Below are 24527 nucleotides of genomic sequence, written 5' to 3'. Positions count from 1 at the left end.
TAATAGGTCCATGAGTGGTTAAGCTAAGCGAAAAAAAAATAAACAAGAGAAAATGTATTTGCAAGTCGTTTAGGCTATGCTTAACTTTATAATAGTTCCATGGCACGCAGCAAGAAATTAATTAACAGCATGGGCTCCCGCTAGCTTAACATAGTATTACCGTTTACTCTTGCATTAACAAGAGCAGCGGAAATCTGCTCAATCGTCAATGTGGTCGGAGTGCCCGCCCCCTCCATGTGGACTGAGTGCCGGCCCCCTCCATGTGGGCGGAGGGCCGGCCCCCTCCATGTGGGCGGAGGGCCGGCCCCCTCCATGTGGACTGAGTGCCCGCCCCCTCCATGTGGGCTCCGTCTGCGGGCTGCAGTCAGGGGTACTTGGGTTAATTTTGACGGGGCAAAGGGCGGACGCATCCAATACAGTATTTCATATGTTAGCTATGCGTATAAGCTGTCCTGGCACCGCTGCTCAATCTCTCTCCTCTGGCCATGAATTCTCTCCCTGCTCTCTGGGACACATAACGGGCTCATAATTGTAGGGCTGCGGTCCGTCATATGTACTGTATACATTTACAGTTTCCTCTGGGTCAGAACCTGAACCAGGATCCATTGTTTTCCTATTGTCTAAACTGACTGGTCTCCCTCTGTGTGGCAAACTATATCCAAATACTTTTTTCATTTTTTCAACACTATATTCCAAATTGTATTTCTTTACTAGTAATGTTATTGGGGTGTGAAGATGACAAGACCAAAAGATGGAAAAAGATGGAGGAGGAATTGTCATGAAGAAAAGAATAAACGACCAAGAAGGACTGCACAATTGGTGAGTGGCATGGCCTGGCATATTTGGGCAAAGCTGCAGCAGATATTTTTTAATACATTATTTTCCCCCTTACAGCCATCCCGCCCTGCAGCTGCCATTGTCCAATTGGGAACTAATGAGCCATCTTTAAGTAAGTTGTGTGGGTGTGACTGAGGTTCTGGGTTTCCAAGTACAAAGGAGAGACATCGGCCCTTAATTAATTTTTATTTAATTCTGAGAATCACTGAACCTGTAATATTTAGTCCACACACAGACCCTGTCACAGGTAGGGAGAGGACAGAGCATGTTTAAAGTATGAAACGTGAGTTTAGATTATCTCCTCAGCCATGTGTAAAACTTTTCATTGAATAGACCAGACTGCCTCCTATCTGCTACACTCAGCCAAACAGGTGGGGAGAACACACACAACCACATCCCTCTGCAGACATTCATGTCCCCCAGTTTGCAATCATTGAAGTTTAAGATACTATATTCCTGTTTATCAGTTTCCAATTATTGTGTCTCACATGATGACTGTCCATATGTCAATTTTATAAAATTTTGCTATTGTCAATACAATCTTAAAATGGCTTATGCAGATGGGAGTGGGTAAAGCTTTTGCTTTAGCTGTTTCTTTTCCTCGTGTGGTTCTTACAGACGATGGACATTCGACACAAGGGGCCGGAAGTGAACCATCCCCACATAGGGCCCCGAACGGAGAAGGACCATCCTCCCACTGTCCCAGCGGAGGCCCGCCAGCCTCCAACTTCACATCAGTCTCTGGTATTCCTTCTGATGTCCTAACTGAACTGCAGGGCAATGATAATGAACCAGAAGTGCTCCCTGATAACGCCGATTGGATTTTTGATGATGGAGGACTTACCTTCTGTGAAGGATTTGAAGACGGTTTAGATGAGGGGAGTGCACAGTCAACTTGCGAGACAAAACAGACTTGCCTTTGTATGACAATGCATCGATAACTGTTCCAGAGTGCCTTTTGATTATCATGGCTTATGTGAACTGCCATAAAGTAACTGATACGGCCCTTAGCGACTTGCTCAAATTGTGCAAATTGCTTTGTCCCCATAGTCTGAATACAGATCGCTTGAACATTGTACAGAAGTTCAAAGACTATTTTTTTTCTCAGTCTGCTTCATCCCCTATTTTACATAAATATTGCAGTAAATGTTTTGTGTCCATAGAGGGTGAACAGTTGCAATGTCAGTCTTGTGCGACTAGTGTGTCAGAAGAAGGATCCTCCTCATATTTCATTGAGGTTCCAATTGATGCTCAAATAAGGTCATTTTTTCTTACACCTGGTTTTCAGGAGAAGCTTAACTTTAGATTCAGCCGGAATAAAAAAGATCCAAACAACATTGAAGACATATATGATGCAGACATTTACAAAAAGCTTGTAGATCAGGGTGGTCCTCTTAGTAACCCTAATAACATATCCCTTACTTGGAACACAGATGGGGTACCTGTTTTCAGATCATCTAAGTTTTCAGTGTGGCCTTTTTATTGTGTCATTAACGAACTGAGCTTCATTGAACGCACAAAGAGACAAAATATGATATTTGCTGGGCTTTGGTATGGTGATTCAAAACCATCCATGCATACTTTTCTTAAACCACTAAGCGACACACTGAGAAAACTTGAAGATGATGGAATCCTTTTGCAACCTGCAGAGGCATCTGAACCCTTTGTGTCTAAAGTGCTAACTATTGCAGGAACATGTGACTTGCCTGCCAAAGCGTTAGTACTTAATTCAGTGCAATACAATGGGAAATATGGATGTCATAAATGTGAACAGCCTGGGGAAACTGTGAAGACTGGGGAAAGGGGACATGTTCATGCATTTCCATTCATAACTGAAGATCCAAAAGGGCCACCACGCACAGATGAAGGGTTTGACCTTGATGCTAAAATTGCAGATGACACCAAAACTACTGTAAAAGGGGTGAAGGGTCCCTGTGCGCTTAGAAAACTAAAAAGTTATAAGTTAATTCAAGGCACTGGCATTGATTACATGCACTCAGCTCTTCTGGGAGTGATGCGCCTTTTGATGGCTCTCTGGTTTTCTCCAGAGTTTTCTTGTAAGCCTTTCAGCATCTCAAAACATAGTAAGGAAATAGACAAGAGATTAAAAGATCTCTCCCCTCCATCTTTAACGAGGTATCCGCGATCAGTGTTATCACACAGAATGTTTTTTAAAGCATCAGAATATCGTGATATTTTGCTCTTTTATGGACCTGTTGTTTTCCGTGGTATCCTTGCAACAGCGTACTATAATCACTTCCTCCTCCTAAGTGAAGCCATTTTCATTCTGTTGATGGAATCCATATCTGTGGAAATGGTTGATCATGCTGAGAAACTGTTGTGGAACTTCTGTTCTCAAATGTGTGATCTTTATGGTGAGCGGTACCTAACTGCAAATGTGCACCTCCTAGTTCACTTGGCCGACAGTGTCAGGGCCCTTGGTCCATTATGGACTCACTCATGTTTCCATTTCGAAGACAAAAACGGCTATTTGTTGAGGCTCATACATGGTACTCAGAATATACCAATTCAGATGGTCTCTGCAGTCAAACTAGTTCAGTCTATACCTGTTATTTCACAAACCATAAAGCCAGCTAATGACATAGCTACATTTTACACTCTGATGACTAAGGACCATAGTTTTGGTCAGGAAAACAATGATAAAAGAATACAACTTTTTGGAGCATCAAGTGAAGTTCAGTTACAGGAAATTCACATGACTACCTTGGAAAGACATGCTGGTCACTGTATTGATCCTAAAACAGTGAGAAGATATGATAGGGCACAAGTTAAGAGACATTATCTCACATCAAGACATTATGGGAAAGGCCACAATAGAAGAAAGAATTGTACAGTTGTTTTTTCAAGTGGAGCAGAGCTAAAATATGGACAGGTTGAGTTCTTCCTTACGTCTGAACAGTCTGGTGTCAAATGAGCTCTTATTAATGAATTTGAATGTGCAGATTTTACTTTGCTTAGAGATAGTGTCACAAATGGTACCTGCTTTCATGTTGTGCCTCTGTTTGAAACCTCTGTAAATACAGTAGCAGTTTCTCTTGAGCATGTAATGGGAAAGGTTATTTTCATTGACTTGACCTCTATGCCTGGCATTGTGTTTGCAGCTCATTTTCCAAACACAATTGAGAAGTTTTAGATATGCTTCTGTTTACACTGTGAATGTCACGTAATGAACAAATGATATGAAACTTTTGCTACATACCTAAAACGGCTATTTGTTGAGGCTCATACATGGTACTCAGAATATACCAATTCAGATGGTCTCTGCAGTCAAACTAGTTCAGTCTATACCTGTTATTTCACAAACCATAAAGCCAGTTAATGACATAGCTACATTTTACACTCTGATGACTAAGGACCATAGTTTTGGTCAGGAAAACAATGATAAAAGAATATAACTTTTTGGAGCGTCAAGTGAAGTTCAGTTACAGGAAATTCACATGACTACCTTGGAAAGACATGCTGGTCACTGTATTGATCCTAAAACAGTGAGAAGATATAATAGGGCACAAGTTAAAAGACATTATGGGAAAGGCCACAATAGAAGAAACAATTGTACAGTTGTTTGTGGCGCAGAGCTAAAATATGGACAGGTTGAGTTCTTCCTTACGTCTGAACAGTCTGGTGTCAAATGGGCTCTTATTAATGAATTTGAATGTGTAATGAATTACTTTACTTATAGATAGTGTCACAAATGGTACCTGCTTTCATGTTGTGCCTCTGTTTGAAACCTCTGTAAATACAGCAGCAGTTTCTCTTGAGCATGTAATGGGAAATGTTATTTTCATTGAATTGACCTCTATGCCTGGCATTGTACGTTTTAGATATGCTTCTGTTTACACCGAGTGTCACATCAAGACATTATGGGAAAGGTATGAAACAAAAAATAATAAAAGAAATGTACAGTACAAGATAACATATTTCTAATTGTCACTTCATTTCAATTGGTTTTTACATCTCGTGTTGTACACCATATCGTACTATTGTCCAAGTCTGGTTCTTTAAATTGCCTGCATCTAGCATTCTTAATGTTATATTATCATCCAATTATATCACATTAAGACTCATTTGAGAGCACAGGGAGACTGATCAGGTATCTCTCACTGAGACTTGACTGCAATTTGTTTCTCATATTGAGACACTTGAGAGCTTTTAATGATATTTTTCTGTCAGTGGAGACAATTTAGAAGAGATGCCAATGAGATGACCTTAAGAACTCAAACAGTGATCACTGAAAGACAGAACTGAGACTCTATAAAAGAGATGCGAGTCAGATCATCTTAAGAACTCAAACAGTGATCACTGAAAGACAGAGCTGAGACTCTATAATAGAGATGCCACTAAGATCATTTTGAGAACTCAAACATTGATCACTGTGAGACTAAACAGTGTCCATATCTCAGGAGTTCAAATCGAGAAGTATGAGAAAATGCACTTTGGTCTCGATTGGTGCTCATTTTTATCTAGAGATATAAATGATACATAGTGGAGGTCTCATTTAGGATTTTCGCTTGCTATGGAATTTCCCTGATCACGTTTCAATAGATCAAATAACGTGACAGTGTCAGGTATTTTCGTGAGACCATACCCGTACTTCCATGAGTATACTTAAAGGAAGTATACTATCCGCACTGTCTACTACGTTCATTTTTCAGATGTGAGTGCTGTTCCAAATCGAGTACTCCGTGGTGCACTAACCGGAAATTACGATCACGTTTGCCGCCGTGGCTCCTCCCCCGCAATAAACATCCTGCTTTGAACGGTGAACTCTTTACGCCTAGCAGCTATAAAAACTATAAAAACTACAAAATGACTCTATTAATGTGGGAAATGCGCCGACTTTGGCTCAGCCTGGCTCCGCCTCTTTCGCTACGTAGCTAAGATGGCTGCCGTTGAGTACGGGGAGTGTCCTTCGATCCACACTTCACGATTAGCCCGTTTTGAGTACGGCATCCGGGTCCTTGAAATATACTTCTTTTCGCCGGATCTGAATTGGAACTTACTGCGTACTCAAATTTTGGCTAGTAAGTACGGACAGTACGGGTATTGGAACACGGCACTGTACTTACGTGACACAAACCAGCACCGCAAACGTTCTCTCCCGCTTGAGATGACGTCTTTCTTTATAGGTTCATGGGTCTGATTCGCCGATTTCCCATGCTGATATCCCCGGAGATTCTCGGGCATCTTAGACAATTTGGCTATAGATTGTCTCATTACACGCTAAATAATATAATTATAGCCTAATTATATATATAGCCTATACATATATATAGGCAATATATATAATTAGGCAATATATATATATATACATATAGCATTTGTGGTTTTGGCATAAACATAACTAGGGTGCACTGTACTATCTGCGCACACCCTTTCTGAAGCCTCGCTCTCTCTCTCTCTCTCTCTGTCCCTCCCTCTCTCTCTTTCTCTCTCTCTCGTAGCGTTTTGTGGAGCACGTTCATTGTCTGACAACACTCCCATTCAGAAAGCATTGGTTTACATTTCGTTCTGTGTAGTCGGACTATCGTACTCTGGAACACGCTTCAATAGATTAACGTTCGTGCGCATGAGCACGCAATCGCGTGATAACGGGTTGATTATTCACCCACGTAAACACGTTACCTACTGTTACCAATGGTCCATCGTAACAAATCGCCTGCTCGGCATGCCATGCATATATGGATGAAGCTTTGAAGGGGACGCAAAACACAGCTTTGGCAACGCTGTTGAACGCTGCTTGGCCGTCATCACGCGTTTGCTGCCGAAAAGTTGAAATATTTCAACTCGAGCAGCATTTGACGCACCGCAAAATACGTGAACGCGCCTGCAGCGCGGGCACGGGTGTGCTGCGCTGCAAATCAAATCTTGCCGCGCTCGAGCATGCATTGACAGGTTGACGCAATGTTAACAGAGTTACTATTGGCCGAAAATTAAAGCAGGGGGAGGGCTGAACACAATGCGCCTGTTTAATTGGCTTTTATTTTGTTATTTAGGTGCGAGATGTGAAGGTAAAGCCTGAGGGAGTTTGACGTAATGTAAAAGCCGAGTGTTCATTGGTTTAACGTTACGCCGACGGGAGTAATGACGACCGGCCCAACATTTTTTCCGTAAATACCGGTATGTTTATGTTGCAACAACAAGCTCTTCACGGACCCCCTGGCAACGCGCCGCGGACCCCCGGGGGTCCGGGGACCCCACTTTGAGAACCGAGGCTCTAAAGTGTCGAGACTCAAGCACTTAACTTACCCTAACCGATTGTTCCATACAAATTGTTAGTTAACGATTTAACAACTTCAACATCTGCTATTGCATTCGTTATTTTTTTGTGGTGCTTGGGCTAATGACCTTGCACAGAGGGAAAACCATCTACACCACATGCGTCAATCTCAAGGCCCGCCACGTCATTTCATGTGGCCCGCGACTCTCCCGCGAGTCTCCCGCGAGTGCTTGATTCGTGGTAAAAAAAAAAGGTTGTTTTATTTATTTTATATTTTACCCGCGAAGTGACGGCCTTCTGCCAATAGATCGCTGTGTCCACATCAGTGTTTAATTAATGCGACAAGTGAGATTGAGCAGAAATATCCATGAGAAATATCCACACATGATCCCAAAATGTCCAGGAAGCGAAAGGTTGACGCAGATGGAAGGTTATTTCATGAAAGATGGGAAGGCGAATATATGTTTGTGCTACAAGGAGAAAAACCGGTATGTCTTTTGTGTTCTGAGGCGGTGTCGGTCATCAAAGAGTACAATCTACGTCTGCATTATGAAACCAAACACGGAGCCAAGTATGCTAAAGTTAGCCTTCAAGAAAAACAAGCGATAGTTAAAGAGTTAAAAGGCAACCTGCGATCGCAACAGAATTTGTTCACAAAAGCCACAGCCAAAAACGATGCGGCTGTGAAAGCTAGCTTTATTGTAGCTGAAGAAATCGCCCGCACTTCCAAGTCTTTTTCAGAGGGTGCCTTTGTGAAGCAGTGCATGCTGAAGGTGTGTGAGCAGGTGTGCCCCGACCAGATACAGGCTTTTAAAAATGTGAGTTTGTCAAGAAACACCATCGCGGACCGAGTCAAGGAGCTAGCAGGAAACCTAGCAGATCAGCTGGCGGAAGAGTCACGCAGTTACACAGCTTTTTCATTAGCTGTTGATGAAAGCACAGACAACAGGGACACGGCACAGCTTTCCATTTTTATTAGAGGCGTGAAGTCGGACCTCTCTGTCACCGAGGAGCTCTTGGATGTAGCTGCCATGCATGGGACCACAACTGGACGGGATATTTATGAAGCAGTGGAGAAGTCTGTGAGTAAAACTGGATTGCCCTGGGAAAAGTTGGTGGGATTAACTACAGATGGTCAGGGACGCTGGAAGTAATTCACAGTTGGGGGGGCTGAGAAACGTTCCGATGACGGGGGGGGGGGGTGTGAAACCATCACTTCAGTGATGGTTTCATTCCGTCTATACGAGCAGGTGTGCGCCTTTTGTGAATCAAATCATGCTTGTGACATTTATAGTCACAAGTAAAATGACAATAGTATAATAATAGTCTGATATATTTATGTATTTATTTATTTATTTCCACGGGGGTTTTTGCATTTCACATTCAGCCTCTCGCCACCAGGGGGGGCTGCAGCCCCCCCAGCCCCCCCACTTCCAGCGTCCATGCAGATGGTGCACCTGCAATGTGTGGAATAAAAACGGGCTTGGTTGGACTAATGAAGGAGAAAATGCAAAAAAGTAACTGTCACACGCCTCTGATAAGTTATCATTGCATTATCCACCAAGAAGCTTTGTGTGGAAAGGTGCTGGGGATGGATAATATAATGACCACAGTCACGAAAACAGTGAACTTCATTCGGGCGCGTGGCCTGAATCACCGGCAGTTCCAGCTGTTCTTGCAGGAGATGGGTTTGCCATCTTTGCCAGTCCTTTCACCACCGATGTCAGCAGTGTGCCCCATCACCTTCAGCTGAAGTTGATCGAGCTTCAAAGCGACAGTGGCCTAAAGGTATGGCCACACCAACCGCGTTACCCGCGTAAGACGCGTATAAAATCGGCAATTTTTCCATAGGGAACCATTGGTTTACGCGCGTATGAGCTGCGTAGATGCGTTACATGCGCTAAAGCAACATTTTAGCCGCGTTAGCCGCGTATGAGCTGTGTATATACGCACCTAACGCGCCTACGCCCGGAGTTCAACACACACTGATCAACACTACGAATGCTGGAAACACACCAGACACACCATGTGAAGTTATTTAACCCGATTATTGTTATTTATATCAGAGATTATTTAATCTAACCCGATCTAAGCTCTATCATGCACCCAAACACGGCGGCGTTTGGGTTTCCTACCTCGGACTCCTAAATCCAGCGCAGCCACAGGCGCGTTGAACCATTTTTGTGACACACAATGATCAAGCAACATTTTAGCTGCGTTACGCGCGTAAATCTTACGCGGGTTACGCGTTTGGTGTGTTCGTACCTTAAGAGCAAAGTTCCAGGATGCCGCAATCGAGGACTTTTACCGTCTACTGCCCCCTGGTGAGATGCCACAGCTTCGACTTCATGCTGCCCGGGTTCTCTCCATGTTTGGGAGCACCTATCTGTGCGAACAGATGTTTTCAATAATGAATCTAAATAAAACCAAGCACAGATCACGCATCACTGATGACAACCTCCACGCTGTTTTACGGATTGCCACAGCACAACAGCTAAAACCAGACATCGACACACTGGTCAAAGGAAAACGGTGTCTGATATCTGGCCAGAAAACAGATAGGTAAGCAAAAACCGAATTAAAATATATGGCAATAAAATGTATTTCCATCAAAAATAATAATAGTTAAACTGAGTGCAATTTAATGATTGTGCTTGCATTTTTTTTGTTGTAGTGTGTTTGTTGTTTTCAGAACATGATCAATGGATGAGGATGGTGGAGAGGGGATCCACTTGGTGTGTTCATGGACAGGCAGTATATCCTCATCATTTCCAACTCATAGTTGTGAACTGAGACAACCCTTATTTTGTTATTTTCAGTTTATTACATATACTACTTTATGTGTAGCAATGTATTTGTTGTTTACAGGTGTATGTGTTTATGATAAGACAGACAAATGTTTACTCTTGCAAGGCTGTGTGCAGCCATTTATTTTTGTAAAATGCTACATCTGTCACACATGTTCTTAGTAGCTCAATACTGTTGGTTGTATGTTATTCTGACCCTCCCGACTGTGTAAAAAAAAAAGTTTAACAAAGTAAATGTCATAACTTGTGTTTTGATAATATATTTCTTTATTTACTTGAATAGTTTGATCGTTGATCAATGGAGTAATGTGGGTTTCTTAACCTGACAAATTTAAAGGATTATTGTTATAGTAACATATTTTTTTTCTCATCTATGCAAATGCATATGTTATGTTTGTAACTTCTATAAGTAATAAATGCAGAAGGTCATTTAACAATATGTTATGGAGTAGTTACATTTATTATACATTATATTTGGTTACATACTGTTTTACATTTATATGTGGCCCTTTGAGGGCAACCATTATGCTGATGTGGCCCCCGGTGAAAATGAGTTTGACACCCCTGATCTACACCACTTGTCATTGATTTCTATGCATTCACTGATCTTTACAGATGGGTTTGTTTTAAGCCGTTGAATATAATTGCTCTGCCCTGCAACACACTATAAGCTACACATGTTTGTTAAATGAGAAATATGGTCTGGGTCGCATTGAAACAGTAACAGTAATTATACAAACATTATACCAACATTGCAACAGGCAAGTTTATTTAAACATCACACTAACAAGAACACAATAATAACGGTAACTAATAGTAACTTGTAAAAAAAAGAGAAATGATTTAACAACACTGAACATACTGAACAGAGGCAGGGAAAAAGGACAGAGGAAGAAGACTTGTCCGTTGTCACAGCATCAAGGTCCAACTGTAGAGATCAAGAAAGGAAGAGGCATGAGGAGGAGTACAACAGAACACTGCTCTCTAGGAGATTGTTTACTGATGTAAACTAAATTGATGCAGTCTTAAAATTATGATTCTAATCCAGGTTTCTATTTCAGGAGAAAGAAATGGCTCATAATCGTTACAAAAAAAAAAGCTTTATCATCGGCACTAGTGAGGATTAAAAAAAACACTGTAAGTAACATAAAAGAGTATCTCTACAAATTCGGTTACCTTGCTGTTTCGCCTTGCGAATAGGAGGATGGCCGAGAGAAGTGATGACTTGCAGGTTCATCAGCCTCAGGTCCGAAATGATGGCGCCGACTGGTAGCCTAGTAGCGTGTGCCGCTCTGTCGTGCCGATTTCGAACTTGAAGGAAGTGAGGTCAGGGGGAAGGCTAACCGTCGAAAATCTCGTAATTATGACTTTATATCTCATTATTATGACTTTTTTATCTCGTTATTATGATTTTTAATCTCATGATTATGACTTTAAATCTCGTAATTATGCCGCTCTGTCGTGCCGATTTCGAACTTGAAGGAAGTGAGGTCAGGGGGCAGGCTAACCGTCGAAAATCTCGTAATTATGACTTTAAATCTCATTATTATGACTTTAAATCTCATTATTATGACTTTTTTATCTCGTTATTATGACTTTTAATCTCATGATTATGACTTTAAATCTCGTAATTATGATTTTAAATCTCATAATTATGACTTAATCTCGTAATTATGACTTTATATCTCGTAATTATGACTTTAAATCTCGTAATTATGACTTTAAATCTCGTAATTATGACTTTAAATCTCGTTATTATGACTTTTAATCTCATAATGATGAGATAGTTTGCGGTGTTTTTTTTTTTTCCTGTGGCGGGAATGGGCTTCCAAAGTAATAGCTAAATGTTATGGGGATAACGTGAATAATAATAATAAAAAACATTTACCAGTTAGTAAATGCCTGCTCATCCATCCATCCATCCATCCATCCATCCATCCATCCATCCATCCATCCATCCATCTATCCATCTATCTATCTATCTATCAATAGAAATGGCACCCTTTCATTCCCATGTAAACTGCTCGATGGCGCAGGGCAACATCAAGGGGAGATATGCTTCCGCATCTCGGGAGCCTAGCCACGCCCTAGTTCATGACGTACCGGATGCAGAAGTATTCTTGTTTTTCATCGGTGGTGGAGGGGGAGGGGGGGAGACGACATCTTGTCTTGTTACAACAAGATATTTATCGTGTTGCATAAATTCTAAATACTTGTGTTTGTAAAGCTATGGAGGAAAGATGGAAACAATCGTTTGACCTCCTGTCTCTGGGAACATTCCCGGATGGCTTTGATAAGTCCCAGAAATTAAACCTTAGGAGGTACGCTTCAAAATTCAAGTTAAAGGGTGAGCATCTGAAATACTTGCTTGTTTATAACGTCTTTATTTAAGATAGCAGGGGTAAAGTAGCCTATGTGGATAGACCAATTGCCTCTATCAAATAATGCTCCCTCTGCAGAATCACATTATTTTAAACCACAACTCACCCTATGTACACTGTAAGAATATGGGGAGCATCTTTTGATGCTTGTTTATAACATCTTCATTGAATATTTCAGGGGTACAGTATGTAGATAGACCAATGCATACAATAAAATGTGTGGATAGTGTCTTGGTAAGATAGCTCTTTTATGATGAAAGTCCTTTAATGAATGTTCACTGCAGAAGGAGAGCTCTACGTTGGGAGCAGAAGAGCCATTAAATCAAAAGAGGAGGCAAGACAACTCTTTATAGAGTTTCACTCCTCTCCAATGGGGGGACATACGGGCATCCTGAAAATCTGCACAGCAATATCCTCCAGATTTTACTGGCTTGGCATGTCAGTGGACATTAACAACTGGGTAGGCCATTTGTTTTGAGTCATTGCGGTTTTGTGTTTTTTGTGTTTTATTAACAGCTACTTTCTTAAAGGTCTTGGAATATGATAAATGTCGGATGGTTGGAAAACCTTTAACTGCTGCCCAGCCATTACAGTGTATACAGGTACATGTGTGCAGTGGTATCTTATCCAACACCTATTAATAAAGAAGTATTGAGTGTAAAAATAATTATATTTGATAGGTGATAGGTGTCTGCTGTCTGGGAGCTAATCGGGGATTATCACGCGTCCGGGTTCCGGTGGCGGGATTTGTCTTCGTTGTGCATGAACACTTCCGGCGCACTTCAACAATGGCTGAAACAAAGGCTAGATGTCACTGCTCTGTTCCACTTTGTACATCTAACAAACAACACCAACCCTACTTAAGTTTTCATGGATGCCCGACTGAATTGAGTCTAATGCCGCGTTTCCACTGCAGGGTGCGGAACGGATCGGATCGCAAAGGTGCGGTAGGGAGGGGGCGGTATAACCCAGCTCAGTTCCGAGGTCGCGTTTCCACTGCCGACAGTACCCTTTGTGGTAGGCCGGATGTCGATCGCTGCGGCAGCTACGTAAACATCGTAAACAACGTCTTCCTCCCCAAGAATGCAGACGAACGTCTCCACCTCCTTGTTCGCCCAAGCAAGCGTTTTACGCGACATGTTAATTGTAAAGAATAATAACTCGAGGCTACTGTTTGTTTGTTTGCGGAATAAAAACAAGCCGAAATTAAATAGGAGTAACGAGGCCATTTTTAAAAAGTAAGGAGTAGAAAGTACAGATAAGTGCGTGAAAATGTAAGAAGTAGAAGTAAAAAGTAGGCTGAAAAATAATTACTCCAGTAAAGTATAGATACCTAAAATTTCTACTTAAGTAAGGTAACGAAGTATTTGTACTTAGTTACTTGACTAGCCACCGGGAGAATCCTCCCCATACCCCCCCCCCCCAACATTTTTTTTTTTTTTTTTTTTCAGTAATAAAAAAATAAATCTGTAAAAATGAATGATATAATTAAAATATTACGAAAAAAAAAAGTGTAAAATAGGCCACAGTTCTGCTCTGTGCAGAAGAGAATTGGGGCTCCGAGAATTGGCGCACTTCCTTACAAGACCGGTAACCATAGCAACGCCGGTAAACAAAAGCACTCCGGATGGCCGTAGTGCTCCCCGCACTACAGCCATCCGGAGGCGCACAGAGCTTTTGGCCGTGATATTATCTATACAATTATATTATACTATTATTTATAGAACGTTATAAGACGCTATCACCGAGTGTGAGAGGCGAGTTGACGAGAAAATGGCAGTTGACCTAGTTTCAAAGTTTATACCGTTTATACTCGGTAATACCGGTGTAACGTGTTGACACGACTACTACTACCTGTTCCAAATCTGTTAACATATTCTCCATCCATTAAAAGAGAAAGATCAGTTAAGTCATTAATTCGTCTGAAATATACCAGCCAGCACATACACATTTGACTAGCAGATTGGCTCCCGCCTAGCAATAGAGCTCTGGCTAACTGTTTTTCTGTCAATTCACCTGCACAACTCGTTAATGCCTGACTTCGGAATAAATCCGTTATTTTTGAGCAGTTGCATCCCCCTCCAGCATCCGCTTCTTCTTTATTCTGGCCTTTTCAGCCCCTCCTTTCTCTTTTCTCTTCTTGCCTTCCATGAGTGCCACAACAAGCAAAAGCAACCAACCACAAACTTGCTCGCCTTCTCTGTCTGACGTGTCTTTAGGGTCATGCCATTAGACGTGGGGCCGCTCATATATCCCCCTACATTTCCGAAAATGGACTTGACCTGCAAGCTGTTTATTGGATAAACGCATTTCCCAATCCCAGGAGTCTTTGCTCCATTCTACGTCAATTCAAGAACAAACAAATTAAAGTGAACTGTAGTTCGTATTATTTATTTATGGCTATGAAAGTTCTGTAACGCCTGAATAATGAAGAATTAAATGAAGTAAAAAAAATATATAAAAAGAAAATACCATGAATGAGACATAGAGAGTAAGCAAGTGGTATAAATATTGGTTGGATATTCTCGAGACATGTATTGTTTATTTCGGGTATTTTCACGGCGTCTTGACGGGGAATAAATTATGCTCAGAGCCGGCTTGCAGACACCTCGCGGCCGCTCACAACTGTGGGCCGGTCCAACTGACTTCGCAGGCCGCTACACAATTGCGGGCCGGTCCACCTGACCTCGCAGGCCGGCCGGCCGACCGGGAAATCTCCCGATCGTGCCGACGGCCACTCCGCCTCTGCTCCCTTCCCATCTGGATGAGTAAACCGCAAGTCAATTACACCATGCCAAGCAAATTTGTGCAGTACAATCCAGATGTTCAGGTAATCATCGACTGCACCGAGGTGCGATGCCAGAATCCATCATCCCTCACCCTCCAGTCAGAGGTTTTCTCATCTTACAAGAACACGAAAACCTTTAAGGCCTTGATTGGGATTGCCCCTTGTAGTGCTGTGACTTTTGTGTCAAGTCTCTTCACCGGCTCCATCTCTGACAGAGAGCTGACTGAACGAAGTGGACTGCTGGATTTACTGGAGCCAGGAGATGGCTGCATGGCAGACAAGGGTATCACCATCGAGACGCCACTAGCTGATCGTGGGGCAACGCTGATTATACCACCCTTCAAGATGACAGGTAGGCATGAAAGGAATGAACATTTCAAATTAAATCTGTGACCAAAATGTGACCATTAAGATATGTAGAGAAATGTTTAGGATGGACTGAAGCACTCACAATAATAATACTAATTAACTTATCTCTAACCACTGCGCAGTTCACCCAAGAGGATGCTTTGAAAACACAAGCAATCGCCCGACTTCGAATCCTCGTGGAAAGAGCAATACGCAGAGTCAAGGAATACCGCATCTGGGAACGCACTGTCCTCTCACCTTGTCTGGGACAGTCAACCAGCTGTGAACCATCTGCTGTGTGATGACCAACTTCCAGGGACAACTTGATTTAAAAGGCTACATCCCTGTTGAATAGTGTTTCTACCAGTGGCGATTTCTCTAAGACTGCAAGGGAAGCTCAGCTTCCCCTAAAATTTCGAACATTAAATTGTCAAATATGTATTGTTGTGTTAACATTTCATTGACTACAAATTCGTTAAAATACGTTCATGCCGAAGACGAGTTCGATAAGAATCTTATCCAAGACTGACTCGATTTTGTTAACTTCTCATACATTCCCGTAATGTCAATGCATTAGACCGTAGAAGCCGAGCGTCCATTCACTTCAATGAGACTGCATGGAACAGTTTTTTTCATTGCCTCGAAACTCGACGGTCATTGGATAAATGCCCAGATTTGTCCCGCCCCCGGACGCTCAGCGTCTCTGGGGGTGGATGGAGCAGTGGGCTGGCCTGTGCTAGCCTGGACGCTGGGCTTCCGCGTTATGATTGGAGGATCAGTCGAAAGTCTGAATCACTTTTTGATTGACAGCTATTTTGAGATATACACAGTCACTTCACTATCTGAGTTCAGTCCCATCGCGGATTTTGCAAGTAAAGTCTCATGACAAACTGCAACACATTTCTTGGTATTTGCTTGGCGAAATTGCTTCCATTATTAATTTCTTACACTGTGAATAAAACACATTTATTGTATTTCCTTGTTTCAGTTTAACATACTTTCCGCATTTCCTTGTTCCGAGATTAATATCGTTTCGTTAGTTTGTTCATTTATACTGTTGGCTAGGTCGGAGTGAACTAGCCAGCTAGCATTTTCTTGAAAAGGAACGGAGGGCCGAATTGAGGTATAAATAAATTGACAACTATTTTGATGTAGGCCAAAAATGAGCTTCCCCTCTTTAAAAGACCAGCAGCCGCCACTGGTTTCTACTCAAACATATACCTATACATTTTTAACATAATATATAAATATTAAAACGAGAGACACTGAACATTTGGAGTGGTCCCTTCATTTTTTCCGGAGCTGTAATTCTGTATACTGAAAACATTGTATATATTGAACGACATGTATATAATTGAATGAGAAATCTTTGATCTATAATCAATTTTAAAGTCCAGTCAGTCCACCCTGAAAGTATTCAAAATAATGATTCAATAATTCAAAACATGTAATGTAGTAAATGATATACTAAGAAAAAGGGAATGAATTAAATCCTTTTATTCTTTCAGTTCCTTTATTCAGTTAATTTCATATTCATTTCACTTTCTGCTGAAGATACACATTCGTGTATGTACCAAAGAAGTACAAGTCTACCTTATTTTTCATCTCTTATCATTTCATCATACCTCCAGACTGAGCTGACGCCAAACTGACGTTAGCATAAGCCAACCTACCTAGCGTTAGCTAGCTAGCAGACACACTCACCTTCGTAGTCGATATAGTTCTCGAAAAATAAACCATCCCTTGTACAGTTTGGAGCGGGCTGTTATGGAGTGTTGTTCATCAAGTCTGTGAATGTCAGAAAACGTGACTTTGGGTACATTTACCGGGGATGTCGTGAAAGTGAACTGCCGGTGTGCCAAAAAGTGATCCGCTGCCAGGAAGTGATTTCAGCCGTGGGAGCGCGCACAGCCTGTTAAAGCTAGGGTATATCGCCTCGAAATGTTTGTGCGGCAGCAAAGTCTGATCAGTCATACTAGTCAATAGCACTACAGGACTATTGTCCGCTGTATTAACACAGATATGTATGTTTTATATTTAAGCAATAGATCACGCCAGGCTGTGGTATGTGCTCATTATACCACTGTTAAGGGGCGTTGTCCGGCCCGACGCGCAGCGGAGGGCTGGCAACCCCCTTCACAGTGGTATAATGAGCAGGTTGACTGTCGCAGACAAGGTGAAAGGACAGTGCGTTCCCGGATGCGGTATTCCTTGACTCTGCCTATTGCTCTTTCTACGAGGATTCAAAGTCGGGCAATTGCTTGTGTTTTCAGAGCATCCTCTTCGGTGAACTGCGCAGTGGTTAGAGATAAATTAATTAGTATTATTATTGTGAGTGCTTCAGTCCATCTTAAAGGTCCCATGACATGCTATTTTATGTATTCTTTAATATAGGTATTAGTGGGCAACTAACACAGTATTCAAAGACGTTCCCGAAATTCAGCCGTGGTGCAGAGTTACAGCCACTCCGAGCCAGTCGCACATTGAGCTTCCCCCAAATGCGCTGTTTTGGTGTCTGTAGCAATAATGCAAATGAGGAGGAGCGAGGCGGGTCAAGGAGGAGGGTGGGGGTGTGGCCCTGAGCAGCTTGCAGCCACGGTACCATGCGCTCTGTTTACAGTGGATGTATCGCAATGGCGAGGCGCACAGCCTTTAGCCGTGTTCTGTAAATATTCTAGAACACACGGGAGTCCTGGAGCTCTATATCTAAATATTATCATATAGCCTACATAGATATCTATATCATATAATATATATTATCACGGCCAAAAGCTGTGTGAGCCGATATTATGAATCTCAAACGACCGCGTTGGGTTCTCCGACGTTCCTGGTTCTTCAACGTCCTCATCAATGTGAAGTAGACTGAACCGCGACAAGGAGGAGAAAGGGATCGTTGCCGGGCAGCGCTTAGGCACCTCCGCCTCCGGCGGTGGTCCCTCAGCGGGTCTCAAGCGGGAGACATTCGCCGCCAACAATCCCTTTCTCCTCCATGTCGTGGTTCATGTTCTTGAGGGAGTCAAAGCCAAAGTTCCTTCCCCCCAATTCATTCTCATCCTTGGCTGAGATAACCCCCAATACGAGTCTCGTTGTAGAAATACCAGAGACGAGAGTCCGACGTGTTATGCGCCATAACACCAAAAGCAGAACGGTTATCCAAATAACAAGGAAGTGTACAACACTTGCGTTACAGTCCTGGATCTCTATATCTAAATAATATCATATAATACATAGAAATCTATATCATTTAATACATATTATCACGGCCAAAAGCTGTGTGCGCCTCCAGACGATATTATGAATCACAAACGACTTTGTCGGGTTCTGCGACGTCTCTGGTTCTTCCACTTTCACATCAACCTGAAGTCGACTGAACCACGCGCTGCCTGCTGCCGGCTGCCCGCTGCCGGGCGATGGTGCCTCGCGGCAACTGGCGGCATGTCGCAGTTCATGTACTTCAGCGAGTCAAAGCCAAAGTTCCTTTCCCCCAATTCCTTCTCAACCATGGCTCAGATAACCCCCAATACGAGTCTCGTTGTAGAAATACCAGAGACGAGAGTCTGACGTGTTATGCGCCATAACACCAAAAGCAGAACGGTTATCCAAATAATAAGGAAGTGTACAACACTTGCGTTACAGTCCTGGAGCTCTATATCTAAATAATATCATATAATACATAGAAATCTATATCATTTAATACATATTATCACGGCCAAAAGCTGTGTGCGCCTCCAGACGATATTATGAATCACAAACGACTTTGTCGGGTTCTGGGACGTCTCTGGTTCTTCCACTTTCACATCAACCTGAAGTCGACTGAACCGGGTGCTGCCTGCTGCCGGCTGCCCGCTGCCGGGCGATGGTGCCTCGCGGCAACCGGCGGCATGTCGCAGTTCATGTACTTCAGCAAGTCAAAGCCAATGTTCCTTTCACCCAATTCCTTCTCAACCATGGCTCAGATAACCCCCAGTCTCGTTGTGGAAATACAAGACACGTCAAAGAACCGACAAGAAACACTTGCGTTACAGTGTGTGTATTCACACACACACACACACACACACACACACACACACACACACACGTGGCGCTCGCACGGTCGAGTCTCATTGGCGGGCCAACGTCTCTGGGCGGGCCAGGCAGAGTAAGGGGAGGAGCTGAGATTCTTGGTGACGTCATAAATACAGACATTCCAAACATTCCAGCGCACTTGAGCCTCCGTTTTTTCAAAGGCGAGCAGAACAGCTAGTGCTCGTTTTACACCAAACGCAAGTTTTAGCCATTGGGGGGCCGTAGGCAGGCTAGGGGAACTCATATCATGTTAGAAAACCTCATAAAGTGAGATTTTCATGTCATGGGACCTTTAAACATTTGTCTACATATCTTAATGGTCACATTTGGGTCAAAGTTTTAATTTGAAATGTTCATTCCTTTCATGCCTACCTGTCATCTTGAAGTGTGGTATAATCAGCGTTGCCCCACGATCAGCTAAAGGCTTCTCGATGGTGAAACCCTTGTCTGCCATGCAGCCATCTCCTGGCTCCAGTAAATCCAGCAGTCCACTTCGTTCAGTCAGCTCTGGGTCGGAGATGGAGCCGGTGAAGAGACTTGACACAAAAGTCACAGCACTACAAGGGGCAATCCCAATCAAGGCCTTAAAGGTTGTTGTGTTCTTGTAAGATGATGTTCGGGTAATCATCGACTGCACCGAGGTGCAGTCGATGATTACCTGAACATCTGGTCTGTACTGCACAAATTTGCTTGGGATGGTGTTCTTGACTTGCTGTTTACTCATCCAGATGGGGAGGGAGCCAAGGAGCAGGTAACGGTAGTTGGCCCACGGTATAACAACATGGGAGACAGTGGACACACTGACCTGAAACATGTCAGCCAGCACCTTCTCTTGCAGGCCTGCAGCAACCCGGCAGCAGAAGAGAAAAAACTCAACCAGTTGCAGTCTACACGTTGGACTGGGAGAAATGGGTTCAAATGTTTGTTTCTTTTTCTGAGCTTTCGACCAATAAACCAACATGGAGGCAGATGGTTGAATAACCTCCCAGAAGTCACAAAAAACATCTCTTGATGTGAATCTGGTGTAAAAAAGGATGTCCTTGTCTGAGACACAAAATCTGTGAAAAGGCACTTGAACCACTTTTAGCTGTGACAGCTCTCATCAGCTCCTTGACTGTTTCTTCCAATTGCTGTATGTGTACAGCAGCAGCATCCAGTGCACCTGTATGAGATGAGGAAAAAAAATTAAAACATCTAACCCAGATTTTGGCTGTGACTTGCATATTGGAAGCAGTTTGGACCTCTAAAGAAATTGCTTTTTGTAGCTCAATATTGCTTTTAAATGTTGCTTTTTATAGCTCAATATTCACCTTTACAATTAATTAAGTAAGATATAAAATGCAGCATTTGTACTTGTGATGAAGCTTATCACATTGTGGTTTGGTCAAATGCTGGGACATCAATAAGACTAAACATTTTGTGCCCGAGTTCTGAAAAGTTGACCACCTACTCTGTATAACCTACTAAGAGCCCATTCTGTGATTAAACCATAGGTAGCACATCCTGTCAGGTAGGTGGTTTAAGAACAGTATGGGGTAATAGTAGGCCAATATTTCAGAACACTAACAAACACTGACAGACCTGGTTTAGGAGCAGAACCGAAATCGTGTTCTGTCATCACCACCGAAGCTGCGGTCTCCTCCATCGGCTCTTATTCACAGGGCAGCGGTTGCACCAGAGGAAGGGCTGGGTGAACGTCATGGCCTAAGTGAGTTGATGCTCTTTTATAAACAGACCCCCTTCTTGGCAGTCTCCAGTTGTTCCACTGGAAACGGGAGGGTACAGACCCGATTTTCAGTCGCTTGGTGTGACCCCGGTTGGTTGCTAGCTGTAGCGTTTGTAGTCTGATTCACTAAAGTGCCGGCTACAAACAAACGTGCTACCTTGTTTTATTTTAAAGTTTGGCCCTTCAACCCGGCGAACCGCTTGAATCCACTTCTTCCTTAGACTCAATTCAGTCGGGAATCCATGAAAACTTAAGTACGGTTGGTGTTGTTTGTTAGATGTACAAAGTGGAACAGAGCAGTGACATCTAGCCTTTGTTTCAGCCATTGTTGAAGTGTGCCGGAAGTGTTCATGCACAACGAAGACAAATCCCGCCACCGTAACCCGGAAGCGTGATAATCCCCTATTGGATGCAGTTGGAATAACTGAGGTCTGCCCGGATGCTACATCCATTTTCTATACTGTCACATCATGGACTTCACGACATCCAGCTCAGATTGCGTAGTCGTGCGTGTGCGCGTGTCGGCTCATTACCATATGTACCGTGGCCTGAGCACACCTCTCCAAAGTGCGAAGGCCATGGAAAGAACTGTACTTGAGTACGGTTGGCGTGCTCACACTAGCCAAACGATCTAGATTTTAGAGTTGTCAAACGGACTAGGGCACGGTACAGATGGCCTAGTGTGAGTGAGCCCTTAAGCAACGAGACAAGCATGATACAAGTGTGAAAGCCAGCCTTTAAATTCTAGTATTTTGATCAGTAAAGGTATTCTGTCCTAACAACTGCGTCCTTGCAAGGCGTTGACAGATAGCTAACTAGAAAGAATGTGGAATGAATGAAGCTCCAGAACGTTTCTTCGATGCAAATGTTATTTTACTGTTTACATTGTTGCTCTCATTCTTTTTAAGTAAAACTATAAAATAAACAGAAAGACATCAAATTACCATATGTTAAATTACTATCTCATCAACATGTGCATTATATTCACAAGCAGCATGCTAATCATATCGGACGATAACCACGAGCTATATAGTTAGCGAGCAATGAGTTGAAATGTGTTCTTAATCAAACGTAACGTATAACAGTAAAGTATAAGAGAAACAATTTCACGAGTGTTTTGCATCTAATAAATCAAACAATAATTGCGTACAACACTTACGGATGCATCTACTCCAAGGATCTGACTGTGAAAAACAGCTTCGTTGCACACATCTCTCTGAACACGTTAGAACTAGATTCTCGCGAGCGAGGCAAAACAAAACAAAGGCACGTGGGGTGCGATACCAGGGTACACCAGTAGGTGTCCTTCTTGTACAAGTTTAAACAGCAAAGAGGAGCAAATAGATTAAGTCAGAACACTCCCCGTCTGGTATAATTCATATTATACCACTACATTCCTATTACATTTGGAATGTGGCACACAATATGGCGACACATTAGTGCCATAATTCACTAATGTGATAAAAGATGCATTCGGGTGTATTATATTATTCCACACGCGTAGTTATTAACTGCGAGCGCGCAAATGATCTCTGCACGCGCAAAACAGCCTCTCGCGCGCGCAAATTACCTCAGCGCGCGCAAAACCTCTCGCGAAAGATGTTTTTACGCTCTCGCTCGAATTTAATTTTGGCACTATGGGGGAGGCCTCAACAGCGTGGGCCTCAATTACGTCCGCGTGCGGCATGCCTCAACGACGTCCGCATTTCGCAGGTATAGTCGGGCGCCGGCGGACGTTCTGCTCCCAATAAACAGCTTTTCTTCAGCTATTTAAAGGACAATGAGGCCGACACTTAAAAGGCTGCGCCTATACTCATAGAATCTGGAGTTACAATACGTAACTATCGTTTCAGCCATTTACTGTACAATTCAGAATTGAATGAGAGGAGGGCTGAGGAGGGCTGTCAATCAAATATCGCGCTTCAGAAACGGCCAATCATAGGAAAGCCCGCCCTGCCTTGGTTCCCTCCCACATAGTGCCAAAATTAAATTCGAGCGAGAGCGTAAAAACATCTTTCGCGAGAGGTTTTGCGCGCGCTGAGGTAATTTGCGCGCGCGAGAGGCTGTTTTGCGCGAGCAGAGATCATTTGCGCGCTCGCAGTTAATATCTACACGTGTGGAATAATATAATACGGCCGAATGCATCTTTTATCACATTAGTGAATTATGGCACTAATGTGTCGCCATAGAACAATATCATTAATGGGTCTCAGATATTCTTTCACAGTCCCTCGATTTGCAGTCTTGACCATGACCTTGAAGTTGTCACTGCTTGGTATGGCCAGAACGGATGCATCTGAAGAGACACACAGCTCTCTGTCATGGGCTTGGGAGAGAGAGACTGGAACATAAGGTCTTTGAATGTGTAGGGGCTAAAGGTCTGTAAGTCCATGCTTCCCACTGAGCCCTCTTTTCTGCAGGAAGTGGCTCATCCCAGTCTTGCTGCACAGAGGTGAAGTCCCTGACAAGAGCCTTTCCCTGCACAGTGATGGGAGACACAAGCCCCAGGGGTCGTACAGGCCGTTGAGAGCGTCCCTCTCCGTGTGAATGGTTTGACATCTCGTGACACTCTGAATGTGAAGCAGTCTGTCGTTAAATCCCAGCTAATGCCAAGACTCCGCTGAAGAGGTAATGTGTCAGCACTCAAATCCAAGTCCTTGAGTTCCTTTGCTCTCTCCTCAGGTGGGAAAGCCTCCATGACTGTGCTGCTGTTGGACGCCAGTTTGTGGAGTCTCAGGTTTGCCTCTGCCAGCATTCTTTGCATCCTTCTCAGAAGGTCGACAGAAGTTATCCCATCGTCAACATACAGTTTGCGCAGAACAAATTCTTTGGCGTCTGTGCCACATTTAGCTTTGCCATGTTCTGCTGCGCATTGCAGCCCATATATCGCTACAGCTGGGGATGGGCTGTTCCCGAACACATGTACAGTCATTCTGTTGTCAATGATTTCCTTGCAGTTGTCTTTGTGCCACAGAAAGCGAAGATAGTTGCGGTGGTCTTCTTTTACCTTGAAACTATAAAACATTTGCTCAATGTCGGCAGTAATGGCAATCTTTTCTTTGCGGTAGCGCAGCAGGACGCCAATCAGTGAGTTGTTGAGGTCGGGCCCCGTGAGTAGTACATCGTTGAGTAAGATGTTGTGATACTGGGCACTTGAGTCGAACACTACTCTAATTTTGTCCGGCTTTTGGGGGTGGTAAACTCCAAATATTGGCAAGTACCACGACTCCTCACCAGGCTGCGTGGGCGGAGCGGGTTCGGCTTGACGGTTTTCTATCACCTTCTGCATGAACTCAAAGAAATGTTCTTTGATACCTGGCTTTTTCTGGAACGTGCA

General features: G+C 43.1%; 1 protein-coding gene across 1 annotated transcript; it reads left to right on the top strand.

Annotated features, from left to right (window-relative positions):
• Positions 1-506: 506 nt before the first annotated feature.
• On the top strand, positions 507-4957 carry LOC130402460 (uncharacterized). Its single transcript, XM_056606623.1, has 3 exons — positions 507-819; positions 895-949; positions 1456-4957. Exon 3 carries the CDS (start codon positions 1805-1807, stop codon positions 3770-3772), a length of 1968 nt encoding a protein of 655 aa, XP_056462598.1. The 5' UTR covers positions 507-819; positions 895-949; positions 1456-1804; the 3' UTR covers positions 3773-4957.
• Positions 4958-24527: the final 19570 nt, after the last annotated feature.

Source organism: Gadus chalcogrammus, chromosome 13, assembly GCF_026213295.1.
Source record: "Gadus chalcogrammus isolate NIFS_2021 chromosome 13, NIFS_Gcha_1.0, whole genome shotgun sequence".
NCBI lineage: Eukaryota > Metazoa > Chordata > Actinopteri > Gadiformes > Gadidae > Gadus > Gadus chalcogrammus.
The sequence above is the reverse complement of the archived record's forward strand: the minus strand, read 5'-3'. Positions and strand labels throughout refer to the sequence as shown.

Bases quoted from the DNA above. Each gene is read 5' to 3' on its own strand.
- LOC130402460 (XM_056606623.1), top strand. From the start codon at position 1,805: ATGGCTTATGTGAACTGCCATAAAGTAACTGATACGGCCCTTAGCGAC.